Source organism: Pleurodeles waltl, chromosome 2_2 (assembly GCF_031143425.1).
Source record: "Pleurodeles waltl isolate 20211129_DDA chromosome 2_2, aPleWal1.hap1.20221129, whole genome shotgun sequence".
In the NCBI taxonomy this organism is placed as follows: Eukaryota; Metazoa; Chordata; class Amphibia; order Caudata; family Salamandridae; genus Pleurodeles; species Pleurodeles waltl.
In genome coordinates, this window is record NC_090439.1 from 963,381,207 (window position 1) to 963,398,224 (window position 17,018).

Here is a 17,018-nt window from a genome sequence, read left to right on the forward strand (position 1 = left end):
GGGCTACATGGGACTGCAGGGGAAGCCTTAAGACTGGATGAATGCTTTGGATTTTGACAGCAGGACCTGCTTTACATACTGAACATACTTACACCAATTAACAAAGCACAATCTGTGTACCGACAGCTACCTATCTGCCAAATTTGATATAACTCTGTCCAGTGGTTCAGTATGTAGAACTGTTCACAGATCCTATGGGAATTAACATGAAAAATGCAACTTTCTTTGAGCCCCCTTTTTCTGTGCCCACGCTTCTCCTCAAAACTTTCCATGCACACAAAGAATCACCAGGCCACTTTTTTTGGAAAAGTTTGTGAAGATTTGTCAAACAGTGCCAAACATAGGTATCAAAAACCCCTTTTCGAGGGGTGGGGGGAAGGGGGGCATGGTCCTAACTAGAACTACCTGCTTGCGCCACAAGGATAGATTGATTGACAGACAGATAGATATATTTTGTTTTAAGTAGGTCAAAGTTAGGCATGCCTTATGTACTTTAAGGATGCACAATACTGAAGATTATGATGCAAACACTTCCAAATAGCCAGTGAATCACTGGGTCGCCTCAAGTCCTCATTACAACTCCCAACTGCATGTGGTAATAATCGCAGTCAGTATTACCTACCGCATGGGTCACACAGGGTAACAGCATTACCATTAGATTATGGCTTAACCACTTACAGGCCCTGTCAGAACAGGCCACACCTCAGATGTCAGCATAATTCTGGGCCATTTTCTATGGAAAATATCCACCAGGGTTGACTTGGATAATGATGTGCTGGTAATTTCATGAGATATTACAGCAGAGTGCTAATAACAGCTTGGACAGAAACTAATGCTTTGGGGACTGATCGAATATCTCCATTTTAATAATTCTTTTAAGTGTGTGTACATCAGAATACAAAAAAACTAAAGTAACAAAATTGTGTTTTAATCTGCTTCAACTCTGTGAATGTGATACACAAACTGTTTTTTGATTCAGTCATTACTCTCAAACGCATAATCATGGTCCATAAATACCTAAAAGGATTACCACATTGGAGCTGTGCACTGAAGAATTAAAAAGCTAATTTAGCTATGTGACCTTCTGCTTTCTTCAAAAATTATTTCAAGTGGAGCAGTTGCACTTAATGTATGCTACGGCCCAGGAAGGTCTCCAGGCGTTTCATGCTATCACAGTCTAACCAAGAAAGTCCTTGGTCAGTCTGCAAGGAACCATTAACTCAAGTTACGTTAGGCTACAGGTGAATTGAGAAACAAACTTGTAATAATCCAAACTAAAAAAAAGGATGTTGTCTATGTGATGGCTCCATTACAGATTCCGCAGGCGCCAAAGCTGTCCGTATCAACACAACCTAGTGATGGGACCGGAATCTGTTTCAGTAGCCATTTCAACTCTAAACCAGACAAACATCTTTGCTTGTTGGAAAGACGACTGTGCTCTGGCCTATGCATACTGCTTGAGTAACGCTTAGGAATTTGACAATGACAGTCCTCTACTATCTGATGGCCTCATGGATCCTTCACCTCCAACAGGAGTTGATTATTTTATACTGGTCATATGGGTTTAAGTTTGACAACTTCAAACCCCCTTACATAGTCACCTCTACTTTTGCACGAAAATAACTGGTAATTAGTGTCAAGGCAGTGAAGTCAACAAAGTCCAGGGACATCAGTTTTCATTCAGATTTTCTTTTGCCTGAATTTACCACTGCATGGTGCAATAGCAGAATTGGTGCCACTTCTGTAGCACCTAGTTTGCCATGATAGCATTGGCTAATTTGCTCGACAGACCCAAGAGATGCACAGCTTCTGGGATATAGACTGAAGATACTGGGAGATGACAAAGTCTTGCCATTTGGACATGATAACCAACGATAGAGAGAGACAAAGATTTGTCTGTGTTTAGGTCGCCTACATTTGCTGTCTAGAAACTTGAAGATGGTCTAGCTATGTGGTTTCTTCCACACATCCTAAGTCTGCTTGAGGTCTTGTGGCCTAAAGAGTGCTACTTTTAGAGGGTGAGCAGAAGATAACCCCTTGCACATACATAGGTTTAGAGGTCCCAGTGTTTTAAGTGGAGAGGGCCTCAATCATCTTGTCTGTTACACAGTAGTACCACTCTCAATGCTGGGTTCCTGCACGTGGCCTCTTGCAGAGAGGGGGCACCAGAGGTGGGCAGCATGGGGAACTGGGTGATCTAGACTAAAAGGAGCCACGCTCACCCTTGATGGTACTGCAGCAGTCATGGAAAAGGCACCTTGGCTGGTGTTTGCAGTTCTAGAAGATAGTGGGAAGGTGACTATGGTACTGACCTACTATTGGATGCTAGTTGATGTTATAGAACTTTACAAGATGGAGCAAGTATCTCTGGAGAAAGAGAGGTTTGTCCGAAAAGCAATCTCCAATGCTGGGTTGTTGCCACATTATCCAAAGGCCTTGACAAATGGATCCTGCTAAAACGGTTACTGAAATAACCAGGGACAAAAGTTGTGGAACAAGGCACTTTCAACCCTCTAGTGTTACTCACATGACTTGCATTGGCACAATGACGGTGAATTTCAGACCAAAAGAGGTGGGACAGGGCCTTTGGAAGCCCCACATCAGGGTGGAAGTCATGGATACATGGGCGCCAATCCTCACAATTTGCGATCTCTTGCTCAGGAAGAAATTGAACTTGCTTAAAACCTTCCCGAAAGACCATCCAATTTCAAGTGCCTGGAGTAATCTACTCTGCTCAACCATTACAAAAGCTCCAGGCAGGTCAAGCAGCCCAAGTAAGCATGACTCACCTCTCTATGTTGTTACTAAAGACACTCAGAAGAACTGAGGTGACTGAGTGCCTCATTCTTTCCTAACGTAGACAGAGAAGTGACATTTCACCCAATAGCGTTAAGGTTGCAGTTTCGATGCTGGAACTTGCTTTGAATCACGATTGATAACAGCCAGTAATATCTCTACATAAAAATTTGGTTGTAGCATACTTGTACCAGAAGTTACTGATGTAAGATTTAAATACATTATACACTGGGAACACGTCCAACAGATGACTGATGGAATACATGTAATTTTGATTAAAATCTTGGGTTTTAGATAGGAAAATATTTCTTCTCTTCTTCATCTCCATATGTCCACTCTGTAGAGCAGTGCAAGAAGCCTGCATAGAAGAACTTGATTTAAGGAAGTAACAGTTACGGCAAATAGGAAATTACAATGGTGTCCTAGCAGAGCAAACCTACCTAGCAGCCATAGGTAGAAAACACCCAATGGTACTTAAAACCCTCACTGATCAAAGATTATGCCATTCTAAGAAGCCACCAATCTCAATTATAAACAGAGAGAGAACTTCCTTCTCGTAAACCCCACAGAAAATGGAATTCCTCATCCACTTAACCACCCTCAAGAATATATTTCCCTACAGTCCTTTGGACATTTTGAAACTGGAGGGTTTTTCCACTAACACCGGGCCCATATACAAAATCTTTATGCTCATAATAGGCTCAGGTTGCACACTAATCACTTTTATCAAGAGGGTTGCAAAACCTGACAACTTTCAGCTTCTCGCCCTGAAGAGTCTCCGTCATCTAGCCCCCCTCCCCCAAAGACCATCTTGAAACAGCTGTGCCAATTTTTTAATTATCGCAAGACTAGCCTTCGAAAGCACTATACTATCAGAAGACAATAGGACATCCATTAATCTAATCACTGCTATACTTGGATATAGGCCTGTTAAATCTGCAAGTAGAATCAACCACTTCATCTTAATGGTCCACGATCTCCAAAGGCTCCTCATCAAAGCTAGAATTAGATTTGAAACCGGTTGCCTCATATGATGAGTTACATATATAAATACCTCTTCCTAGCTAGTGGATCTCTTGACATCTCTAGAGATTTAAGAGGTCTCAGAAGTCGTAAAACTCTTCTCTTAACATTCCAAAATTCAAAATCTATACAATACAGAAGCAGGTCTTCTCTGGTGCGGCCACTGGACCCTTTGATAGTTTACTTCCCAAACCTACACCCTTGATCCCGGGCTCTATCTTCTATAAACAGGAAAAGGCTCACCCATCAGAACACTTGCTAAGTTACATGGTAAGGACATATGGGATACATGGACTCCCAGATGAAACATGCATTAGAATATTAAAGGTTTCAAAATTGTTAAATGTCAAAAATTGTCGCTCGCCATCTTCATATAAACCCGGACACAGTTAATTTGCTTTAATTTAAATTGTCCACGCATCAGTAGTGTCAGGTGAAATTGGTACATACTTTACTGAAGGTAGATTCTAATTACCTATAACCATTTAAATATTAAGTCTAGTCTGCTTGAACTCAGATGAAAGCATTAAAAAAAGATTAAAGGCCTTTCTTACTTTTTGCAGAGACTGGCCTAACACCTGCTAGGCTCAAAAATGTCATCGCATTTTCACAAACTACATTTGTAATTCATTAGCAATTAATGATCTACTTGAAAGTGTAGTTGCTGCAGTGTAAATAATTAAGCGAGGATCAATCAAAACGGTCCGTTCTATCTAACAGGAACATTCTTTAATGCACAATAATAAGGAAACACTGTCGCAAACAGGCCATATACGAAGAGCACAGAGAAATTGTCAACTTTTCACAAATGAGCAAATACGCATTTTTGTTGTAAATGGCGCAGTGTTCAGTGATTTCTGCTCATAAGACAGCTGCTTAAAATACGCCAAGAAAAATTAAAAGATAAAAAATAAAAATCAGAGGCAAAACCATAGTTATTTTGAGATCTTCTGAAAGGGGTCAGCTTCCTTTTCTGCAAGAACATTCAGTTACTGGTTTAATTGCACAGTCAATGTTTCAGCCTGGAAGCATAAGGATTAAAGTTATCATCAAAATGAAGAAGTATCCTTCCACCTGTATGGGAAAATAGCTGGCTTCCAAGAACCTGGTTATGAGAAAGTAGGGAAATCGTAATCAATACCTGCTCCCCGACTGTATTATACAGCCTAGCTACGGCTATAGTACTTTCCAGAAGGATTAATGGCTGCTAATGAATTACAAACTCAGTTTGTAAACATGAATCTTCTTACCCTATTGCTTTTATTAGAACCGTAAGGTACCAACTGTTGATTCAGGAACACGGGCTGGGCATAACTTCAAATACCATTTTTAGGTCAATGCCTACCAGGTAACGGAGCGGTCTTGTTTGCTAAAGACATCTTGGGGACATTTTGAAAGCTTCCCATGAAATGTATTCTGCCCATTGCTTACCCATGGCTTTTTGGTTTGTAATTCACACTTACCTGCTTTCTATTTGCTGTCTTTATTTATTTTAGGCTGTTCACCATGTCTTTGTCCCTCTTATGGAGCATGCCTATTCACTGTATTCTTCCACGAGTACTTGCTTTCTGTAAACAGGCCTTTAAATTGTGTTCTGTCATTTGAATGCACAGCAGACGTGACCAGATCAGAAGTCAAATGTCAGGCTCTGTCTTCCGGGAGAGCTTGGTGTTTATTTTTCTTTCTTCAACTTTAAAGTGAGAGGCTTTATCTGACAATGTGGGGGTGGGAAAAGGTTTTTTTTTTTTTTTGATTTCCCGTTTGATTTTTTGTTGACTTTTCTAACCTTTGGATTTGCTGTCCATGCTTGTCGCAGCTTCTTGTTTTTGCTAGCGCCGTCACACCTTTGGGTACTGTGTACTCTACAAATGTATTTACTAAAGGTTTTTTCTAATACGAAACAAATTTTAAATATCTGTAAATGAACTGTACAAGTATTTCAGAATATATCAGGAAGGGACAAATTAAGCACATTTTTTGTAATTCTTTAGTGTGCTGGAAACATTTGAATACTTCAGAACAAACCGGTACACTAAGTGATGCCATTTAACACACATTATTGTTTGTGCGCTGGATAGTTTAATCAGTAAAACTATATGTCTTTGCAAATGTAGTGGTCATTTCAATTGAAAATGAGTACGTAATGGCAGTGCACTACAACACCATACATACTTCATGCCGCTCCACACTATGCCGTTCTAGGCCACTGTACTCCATGGCACATGCCTCTCCACTGTACAACACTGCACGGCGCACCTCTCCACTCTCTAACACTGCACAACACCCCCGCTACTCTACATCCCTCCTTTTCACTCTAAGACATTCCACTCCTCTCCACTACTTTATGCCCCTCCACTCTAAGACACAACACTGATACAACACCCTACTCCACAAACTTGTAGCCATGCTAAACATCAGACATACTGGGGTACAACATGGCTAAACCACTCTGGCAAAGCCAATAGCTTTTGCATAGTCGAGATTTATTGGCTTTGCCAATGCTAGTTATATATAAAAAAATAAAAAATAAAAAAGAAGGACTCCTGTTGGCGGTCTCGGATTTTCCTTTTCAGAGCTGCCTGGTCTTGAGAGATTTAAAAAACTGAAAGGGTGGAAGACAACCTTATTTTGGGCTACATAAATTAAAAAATTCAAATCTGTGGCTCTTACCCAAATCATCAGGTGCTTATACAGAATACACACACACACAATCTCTCTCTGTCTGTCGAGGCAGACAGATTAAATACTCTTTATGACTAGGCCTTAATTTTTTGGATGTTACTTTACTAAAGATTGGGTGGAACAGTTCTGGGTGTGAGCCGTAGACCAGAAGCACCAGCAAGCGACAATAACGAAGGGTACAAACAAAATCTCAATTGGAAGTCTTGGACACAACTACTACTCTATAGGCACATAAAGTTCTTCATACAATATGAAATACAACCAAGCATACTATAGCGGATAACTTATTTGACTGTGGCCAAGAAAACATCCTAATGCATTTGTTACCTTCATCAAAGTCTGCATCATCTTCAGTGTGTTGAGGAAACGGAAAGCAATTCGTGATTTCAAGTCGGTCTTCTACCACAAGCCCCAGCAGCACGCCCTGGACCACCTCACTGCCTTGCCCTTCTTCTTGGTAATGTTTAATTATTTTCAGCAAAACCTGAAAACAAGCAGAAAAAAATAAATAAATCACTAAAAGTCAAATCTTTCAAGAATGTACCCGATATGCTACAACAGCCTTTGCCAGCATCGGCTTGCAATAGGACTACTTATCAGTGGTAATTAAATGAATTACCACATCATGTCAGCATTAAGAAAATAATTAAAATACATAAATGAATGAACATTCCATGGTCTCCAGCATTTTAATAGCAGGCTTTATCTGGTTCACCAAAGCACATCAACGACATTTTAAAAATCCTGAAAAGAGATAATTTTAGGCAAATATGGATACTTTTGCAATTAGCACTCTAGATATAATTAGGGTGAATAAATGTGTAAAAATAATTAGCTTATATGCCGCTAGTTTTTCACCATTATCATCTTGGGATTTAAGGCAATGAAATGACCACACACACACACACACACCCACCTATACATACACACAGCCACACATATATACATATACATACATTAATACACAGACACTACTCATTTGGCACTTTTGGGTATCTGAAATAAATCTAGAGTATTAGAAATAAAGTTATCTGACCTTTTGCGCACAACCATAATTAACATTTGTAAAAAAAGACTGATTAGGGTAAATAATTAATCTACCACTCTAGCAAATAGTCCAGAAATATTTAACTGTTTTTCCATTTGATTTTTGTGCAGAAAATAGTACATTTTTTTCCAAGGAACCTGTTTTAGTACTTAAACAACAGCAGGTAACACCTTCAGGGCAAAGGGATCTTTCACGTGTTATTGCAAGGGTTACAATAGTTAACAATATCAACTTGTTCGGTTGAGGAATCATTTTAAGAGCCTGCCTTAATATGCTGATTACTCTCTAAATTGTTCCTCAAACCGAAAAAGTAGATGTGGTTAATCTTCATAATCACACGTATAAAAACGTTTGGACCTGAAGAAGCAACTACCTATTGTTTAAATCTCGAAACGTGTTGCCAATTTTCAGACAAAGCCTAATAAAACAGTGCACTGTTTATGGTATATTTGATAGAGTGCTAAATTAGTGTGTTTCTCGCATATATCAATTTGTAGGGTTCAGTCCGGAACACTGCCCGATTTCCCCCGAACTAATGTACTGCAGAAAGACTGCTGACACCGTTGCAGTTCTGGAGCCCGACTTCTGTTCCCAAGTATAATCATTTGGTCCTTTGTCGTGTCAAGTTTCTAAATCATCTATCAAGGCTAATACACATACAAATGTTTCCCTAGTCATCTTTAACACGTGGTAAAGTGCCCAAGCTGTGTACTGCTCTAGAGCCTTACAGGTCAGCCAGCACACTTGTGCGCCACAGTGAAGTGTATGAAGTGCACGCGCTAGAGGTCACCGCGGGTTAGAAATCCAACCATGGCTCTTTGCCTTCCTCAGTAAATGCCCGAACCTCCTTCGATATCTTTGGGATGGAAGTCGGAGGCAGCAGAACTGCAAAAGGTCTTAGCAGCATCGTTACAACACATTAGTTCTGGAAAAATACCTGAACAAACGCACATTCCTCCATGTTTATTAATTTAAAAAAAAAGCTTCGACTTAAGTAAACTGTCCGATTAAATTTCCCATATTATAAGTATTCCTGGGAATTTATGACTGCTAAAGATTACCAGGCGTAGTCCAGGAATATTTGTAAATCTAAAAAATGCTCAAAATCAACCACAATCGCGTAAGTAGATGTTAAACTTCAGCCTGCCATGCTTAGTGTTTCGGGCACCTACTTTACAATACAAGAGCTAACGTAATGAGCAATGGCTTAACCAGTGCTTTAAAATGGGCCAGTACTCACCGGTACGGAGTACAGGCACTTTTTTATTTTCTCCCCTTGAGTACGGGAACTTTTCCTCTGAGAAGGAGAGTACTGGTACTCACGGGGGTCCTGGCATTGACACAAGTGGTGCTGCTCATGAATTCCTGCCTGGGCAGCAGTTTCAGTTTCAAATGCCTCTCATAGGGTGGAAGCCGGGCTGAGCTGATGTAAGAGCGCCGGAGCAGCGGCTCTTGTGTTTAGGCCTCAGTGAGCTACCTGAGCTGCATTGGAAGTTACATGGGGAGGGGAGGAGTGTGGCTGCAGGGCGCTATCTTTAGCTTAAAAGGAGAGGGTAAAAGGTGATTGTGAAACCTAATGGGCAGGGGAGTGGGAGCATTGTTCAGCGCAGTGCAGCTTGTTTAGTAAACCCGTTGTTTAAAATGCCAGCACATTTTCACCCATCAGCGTTTTAAAGTGAAGGCGTTTGCATGTACGAAAATCCCTGCCCTCTCCACCATCTTTCCCGATTAACCGCAAAGAAAAACTACATTAGAGGCAAAACAAAGGATTTTTTTTTTTTTAGCTTTCTACAAGTGGCAACCTTTTGCTTTAGATGGAAAACCAGATCCAAATCAATTGTTACATGGAAGATGTGACATTCATAAATTTTTTAATTTTAGAGGCCAAACCTGTGCATTCTGGGATTTGTAGTTTTTTTTTATCATTCTACGCAAAATATAAAAAAATCTCAGTAATAAAGCATGTATTGTAAAAATCAGGGATGGATTGAGAATGTTACATAGGAGGCCACTTGAGACTACCAGCCCCTGCTCACATATTTTGTGGGGGTCCGCACACATTATGCATGGAACAAAAGATCAACAATGACCTTTTTTGGTACTTTTTTTATGGTGAATTCTGAATCCTTCAGGGCACTGCTTCTGGTGCAGGATCTACAACATTTTTTATAGCTGCCACTGTCCGGCAGTGTATGTGTAAAGAAGACAACATGTGAGCAGTGCTTAATTTGAACCAGTGGTTTCTTCTCCGGTGCGGGGCACCAGCACTTCTTTTCGAGGGCCGCCACTTATTTTTCTGTCTCAAGAATTTACTGCAAGCGAAAGACAGAGGAAGACAAAAACGAAAATGCTTCACAATGGGAGAAAGCATGTGAGAGGTGGAAATTAAAAGCAAAATGTGTGCGAGTTTGCAAGCACAGTTATGCCTGTGAGAATGAAATGTGGAACTTGTGTTTGTGTGAAACTGAAGGTGATTCAGAGTATGAAATGGATGTTTAAGTCAGGGACATCTTAAGGTTTTCGTGGCCCTTGGCCAAACTTATTTAGGGTGCCCCTGTTTGGAACAGCTTTGAATTTAGTTTCAGCTCTTTTGTGCCCTCTTTGGCCAGGACACTGTCAGTGCAGACACACTCAGCAAAATTCTGAATGTGTTTACATCTACTATTCTGGGAAAGTGACGTGATTTTAAGTTTGTAACACAGCATCAGCTCACTATTACTATAATCTCTGTGACTCCCTCCCTTTTCTCATGTGTGAGGTACTGTTTTGAGATACAATAAACTTTATGGCGGTTGCATTAAACATAAACACAACATTTGTCTATGAAATGCAAACATCACCTACATAAAAAATATATTAATGGAAAACACTATTTAAAACAATCTGTTTAAGAATTAGTCAAGGTCATCAGGGTGAGACTCTCTCCAGAACAGAACTGGCTCTAGCAGAGGCCCCCTGGAAGGCTGGATCAATGTGTCTGCCATAAGGCGCAGAATGAAACATGCAGATCACAGATTTGTTTATGTAGGTAGTTCAGTTGGTTATTGTTTTTGCTGCAGAGATCCTTGTGTTACATGTCCTTAAAATCCTTGGGATATAGCTGAATGATTCATGAACCTGCATCAAGGAAATACATGAAAACAGCAAGTCATACATTGGGAATGTTGCTGTTTTTTCCTCAATACATTGTTATTCTAAGACTGCTAAAGAAGGATTACTTTGGTTAATAATCACCACTTATTATATAAGTACTATATAAATGGCCATTAGTGTAATAACTCATGGACAGATACATCCTTCATTCTTAGTGCTTGCAGATTTCTGGCATACAAAGCTTAGAATGTCCAAAAACCTAGCCCCGCCCTTATGCCCACCCCAGTCCACCACTCTTTTTGGTGAGTACCTGCACTTATTTTTTTCCATTTAAAGCATTGGGCCTAACCATCATTCCTGCAAAACGAAGCAAGGACAACAAACCCATCCATTAAGATGGCTCACCTCTTCATGAGGAGGCTTGACACGCACTGACTAGAGAACTTCCAGATGTTTATTACACACAGCAGAAGCTAAGTTACAAAAGGAAAGAACAATGCTTCGTGGCTACAGTGGGTTGTACGGCGGTTTTACAGCCAGATGCCTTGATATGCAGGCGGAGTAAGGGACGTAGGTGGTTACTGCGAACAGGAACCGGTGTATAGGCCTACACAGTACCCCCTAGCCACAATAAGGATGCAACGGGCCAAAAGGGGAAAAAGGCCAGCGTAACAAAGCCCTGGCTCCTCAACTCTAAAGCTTATGGCGGAAATCAACACAACAATGAAAGAAAAAATAGGAAATACAATACCTGTAACAAAAATAACTTACTGGTATATGCAAGTTCGAGTAAAACAAAAACGCATATCCCTTTCGATGAGCAACACCTCGCAAACTGATTAAATAGACCGAAATACATGATGGGTCACCTGGCTTTAGAATGCACCAAGAGTCTCTGAATATTGACGAGAAGTATATAAAAAAAAAAAAAAAAAAAAAAAAAAATTGCGCGCTAAGATTCCTCACTGTTAATACTTTAACTCCGTGTTTTTGTTTAAAGCACCAGCTTTCCATAAAATCGGCGAAGGCCTATTTCAGGACGCCAAAGCCCACATTTCCTCAATCCCTGCCAATCGGTAATTACATTCAAACAAGACACCTCGGGGACTAATGTCCGCGAGGGGAAATAACGGGCAGAGGAAGAGAGGAGCGCTGAGGAGATAAGATCGCGCCAAGCCGAGCGCAACAAGTGGACCTTATTTCAGCTAGGTCTAATCCATCCTAGCAAACCATGACGGAAGAAAGCTTCATGTCCTTGCTGCTAACAAAGCACTATTGATTTTCATGTCTGTAGGCGAACCAACTACCATAATGGATTTCAGCCCTGCTATTCTGTGAAAACAGGTTTTGCATAAATAACTTAGCTGAAGTTTCTGCGCACATTCCAAGTTCAGGAAACCGAAGGCTGTGTTTACATGGCCAAACAATTCACTGGCTAACGACCAGGCCTAAACGAAGGGGAGGCAGCATCATTAAAGCATCTTTTAGAGGTGCTCATGCTTGAACATGTGAATTGCTAAAGGCAAGTAATACGGTCTATGGGTTACTACTATGACAAAGGGGTTGAGTTAGTGCTGTAAATACTTACTTGGAAAATTAAAGTTACAACCACCAGTGAGAAGAATCAATTGAACAGTGGAATTAATTACAAACTAGGAATTAAAAAATTGGCAACGTTTCTGCTAGACAGGAGTGAAAATACAAATGTAGAAAACGAACGATAAAGATGAAACGTACATGCTGTAATGAAAAGGGGTTAAGATGACACAAAACAATGCGTAGCATCCACACAACTGAATCATAATTTTGAGGAATATTGTGGTCAACAGCACTCAACAATGTTTACAGAACAAATTAGACATGCAAGGTGCCCAAGGCCGATTGGCGCAACGATCCACCATTTAGAAAAGCACCTCAAAGAGAAAACAAGCATTGGCAAAGCCAATAGGTGTTTATGCAGTATCTACTGACGTTATCAATGTGTTTTTAGTTATGTTCTACAGCAGCTGAAAGTATAAAATAAGAGTGATATGACATGTTAAATACTGGCCGCGCCATAGCTAACCCCCCAACCTTCAGCCATGTTTATAGCAGCCGCACTGTTGTGCAACATGGCTAAACAACATTGACATAACCAATACATCTTGCATAGGCGAGATCTACTGTATTTGTCAATGCTTGTTTTTATTTACCACCTCTATTTAAGTTATCTTTTTCCTGTGCTAACGAAGTAAAGCCTGTAGGTCACTTTCAACCATACGCCCCATTTCACAATATTGCATGATGCATATGTTCTACAATCATGTGCCTATAAATCACCATCACACTTTCGCTTTGCCTGTGCAAACGAGCAATCATCCTGCACTATCATGCAAAGACCTATTTTGTTCCAGGGGACGCTGCTTGAACTGTCTGCTATTAAAAACTTACTCTACAGACAGAGCCATCCAAGCCCAACATATGCCACCAAGACGCACTTATGTCCTGAAGTGTAGCATCTACACATTTAGCTTCCAATGTCTGTAATCTAGCTTTCACAATTCCCACTGTAGTCTCCTTAATGTACTGTAACTTACAAAAATTAAAATAAATATAGAAGATCAAATGATAATTAAATTAAAAATGCAGGCTGCACAAAAACAGACTAAAAACAACAAGGAAGTGCGGATATTACTCTAAAAAAAGAGTAACAACATCCTGTCAGAATGTACATTCTTAAAATATTGCAGACGCTACAAAGCTTTTTATTAAAGTTGATAACTATCATGAAATAGGAGTCTTCTCTGATACTATATAGTAAGGCGCTACAAAAGTGTTGTTGACATTATGACAGCCATAATCCAATGGCAAACTGATATGAGGCTAAATCTGCACAACATAGAAGTGAAGAAACTGTGCAGCTTATTGCTGCAAAACAAACAAGAGTGGACTGAGTGCAAGCTCTCTGAAAAAGACAGAGGCAGGACAGGGGTACGGAATTTAAAAAATATCTACTTGACCATGAGACAGGTTGCTTCACAAATCTACTTGTCCTGTAAAAAAAAAAAAAAAAAATAATCCACTTGTCCCTTTGGTGCCATGTAGTGCGGCGACAAATTATGGCAGCAATTTCGTTCTTTAAGAGCTCCGATTAAAATAACTTTCTGATTATGCCAGGGCTCATGCTATAGCAGGGTTGAATACCAACGGCTTCCTAATTTTGGCACCTTTCAGCAGATCTACATCCTGAGGCTGGAGATAAGGCCGGGATAAGCAATAGTTCTAGGGCTGTTGTGCACTTTTGGGTCTATGCAAACCTACTTGCATGTTTTAGGGGTTTTCAGCAGCACTTCTCTAAACTTTTCCTATACAGAGTAAGGGTGGATAAATACTTTCTAGGAGTATGGTTTCCAGGCCCACTTCTGTAAATTGTGAATTCATGAAAGACATAAATCTGCACTAATGCAAGGATATATACTATGTGTGCATCTGTGTGATTTTCTTTAATAATTGGGCCCCTAATTGGGTATCCAAGACCTTTTGTTTGAAATAAAAGTCTCTATCAGTTGGCTTCACTGTGAGTGACAGCAGTCTACTCTTCAGGGCTAAAAAAAAATCCACTCCACTGGCTTTGGCAAGTTTTATTTTATGAGATTGAGCTATTGTTCTGTTCAGTCAGAAACTTAATTAGCAATTAAGATGCCTTTAAATCTTATTCTAGTCACATTTGCTCTGTGTTCAGGGACAGAGGTGAAATGTCAGTTTGTCTTCTTGCAATGGAGATACTTTTCCTTGTGACTGTAGAGTTCCAGGATTTTGTAAGGTGAACTGTCTGATATATGATAAGTGAAAGGCTTTTGGTATCAGCTTTTTCCTAGCACACAACATTTATATAATCAAGCCAACTTTACAAACTTTCAAAATATATTTCAGTAGCTGTGAAAGACCATTTTTTGTACTTCTGTGATAAAAAAATAAAATAATAATCAGAACACTTTACTTGGTGATGCACAAATGATAAATGTTTTCTGAAACACACTTTTTACAGATTAATGCATTTGATAGTTTTATCAGTAAAGCTGCAAGTTAGTGAGAAGGTTACAATCATTTTATTATTATTATTTTTTTAAATACTAGCATGCTTCAACACATTTTATTAATGATGCTTTAAAGAAATGGTACCTACATTTCACAGTAGTTTAGTAAAAAAAAATGTCCATGCTTGCATTTTTTTTTTGAACGTTTTAATCAGAAAGCAAAGAATTGCCAATCTTTCTATCAAGCTTCTGCAAATATCTGCATCAAACCACAGCGCATTCTGGGAGCATAATACATAGCCTCATATTGTTAAACTTTGCAAATGTGTGCACACATTTTCTATACTGGAACCACTGTCGGTGGTGCACTCTGAGCTTACAACATTTCCTTAGAGAGGTCAACCTAATATTAAAGACTTTGCATTAATGATCCATAAATACAAAGTTGAACAACATTAACATATGGACACAAATGTTACCTTAACTGCAGATGATGTCCTTTACTGATCCATAATGTGGTATTGTAAACTGGCAACCAAAGGGTTTGTGCTGCAGGGGTCTGGGCCTACTTCTCCCAAGGACAAAATAAGCATGAAGACTTGTTGCCCTTGAGCCAAAACAATGTGTCCCGGGCATCAGGCTATAGGAATTCCACACCCCTAGAAGGACTTGTGCCGAACAGCCAAATTAGCTTGCTTCTTGTACCCCCTAACCATGATTACCAGCAGAGCTGTGAAGTAAGAGCAAACTAATACAGCTCAAGAGACACAATCCATACATTATGCAAGGATAACATTGAAGGAAGACTCCTCTGCTGAACTTACAAACCACACATCAGGTTTGTATCTTCCCTGGTGAAGGTGAAAAGGGAAGGCTAAGCGAAAGGCTAGCTGGCAGTAGATGGGGACTGAGATAGTTTTTTTTTTTTTTTTTTTTAATGTGTGGGCCCTGAGACTTGGTTATTAAAACTGCACTGAAGTTTTAAGTCCATTTACCATGTATGTGTTGGAAAGTGGATTATTGGTAAGAACAGATAGGTACCTATACTTAGCAATAGGCCACAAACCCCCACAAGGTCCAGTGAAGGTGGCAATAACTTAATCCTTGCTCAACCCCTGGTAGCAAGGCCCACAAGCAGCTAGGCTTAACGTAGGAGACAGGAACCATTTAGTAACAACAAAACAGTTAATAAGTAAAACCCAACACAGAATAAAAATCTAACACTAATTTATAAAAATAAAAATATTTCTATCTTTAAAATTACACTAAAAATCAATGAAGGGAACCTGAGATATGGGTTTTTAAAGAATAAATGTAAAAAAAATATATATATATATATTCTCTAACACTTAAAAACCAAAAGCGCCAACAGGGGACATCTGGTTGCACTTGACCGGGGAAAAGTAAAAAATTTGAGGCCGACCATAATGGAGCCCTCGGTTAAAGTTTTACCTTCACTCTTGGAAGATTTCTAGGAGATTTTCTTTGACCAGGTCAAAGTCAAAGTTTAGGCCGACAGCGATGGAGCCCTTCTCAGATACACTGCGCAGGAGGCCTATGTCAAGCTTTTACCTTTGCACTTAAAAACTTCATTGGAGCTTTTCTTCCAATGTCGGACGGTCCTCTTCAGCAAGCCGATTTCGATGCCATATCCTTGGATTGCCTTTCTGCGAGCCCCCTGTCAAATCCTGGAAGTGTGGGACTCTGGATCGTTTCAGCAGGACAAACCTGAAATTCAGGCCAAGTCGCAGTTGACTGTTTGACTCTTGACATCGGGTCTGTCCACTTATGGAGCTTTTTTTCCCCCCAAACTTCTGGCTCTTCTTCCAGAAGTACTTTTTGGGTCTCCAAAACGTCCACAAACCTGTTCCAGAAGATCAAAGTTGCTCCATGGAAGTTGGTGCTTCAGTTACCAGAATGCACCTGGTCAGAATCCTTAAATGGCCACTGGTCAGCTGGGCTATTCTTGTAGGACTTGATGCAGGGGGACTCTGGTTAGCCCATTTGTACCTGTAGCTTATAGGAAGTCCACTCCTGGAGTTGCAGAAGCAAGGAAAAGTCATTTTCTTGATGAAGCCCAAAGTGTGCAGCTAGTGCAGTCCTTCTGAGTGCTGAGTCCAGATGCAGGCCAGGGGTCCAGCAGGCCAGTCCTCCTCCTCCTTCCAGTATCTTCTTCCCATACAGATCTGAGCAGTGGGGGAGCTCTGCCTTATTTACACTTGCTCCCGGATGTGGAAGCAGAGGGGGTGCTCCTGTCCCATAGAGTGCAGCCATCACCCTCTTGAGTGACCACTTCCTGGGAAGTGTGGCAAAAACAAAAATCAATCCCTTGGGAGCAACATTCTTAAAAAAAAAAAAAT

The 17,018-nt window shown here is 40.2% G+C and overlaps 1 protein-coding gene across 1 annotated transcript in view; it reads right to left on the bottom strand.

The window, feature by feature from the left end:
- Nucleotides 1-17,018, bottom strand: part of EIF3H (eukaryotic translation initiation factor 3 subunit H) — a 257,025-nt gene that overhangs the window by 181,106 nt on the left and 58,901 nt on the right. The window contains exon 2 of the mRNA XM_069220645.1: nucleotides 6,829-6,985. Coding sequence (XP_069076746.1) covers nucleotides 6,829-6,985 — 157 coding nt within the window. The remainder of the gene's footprint in view (nucleotides 1-6,828; nucleotides 6,986-17,018) is intronic.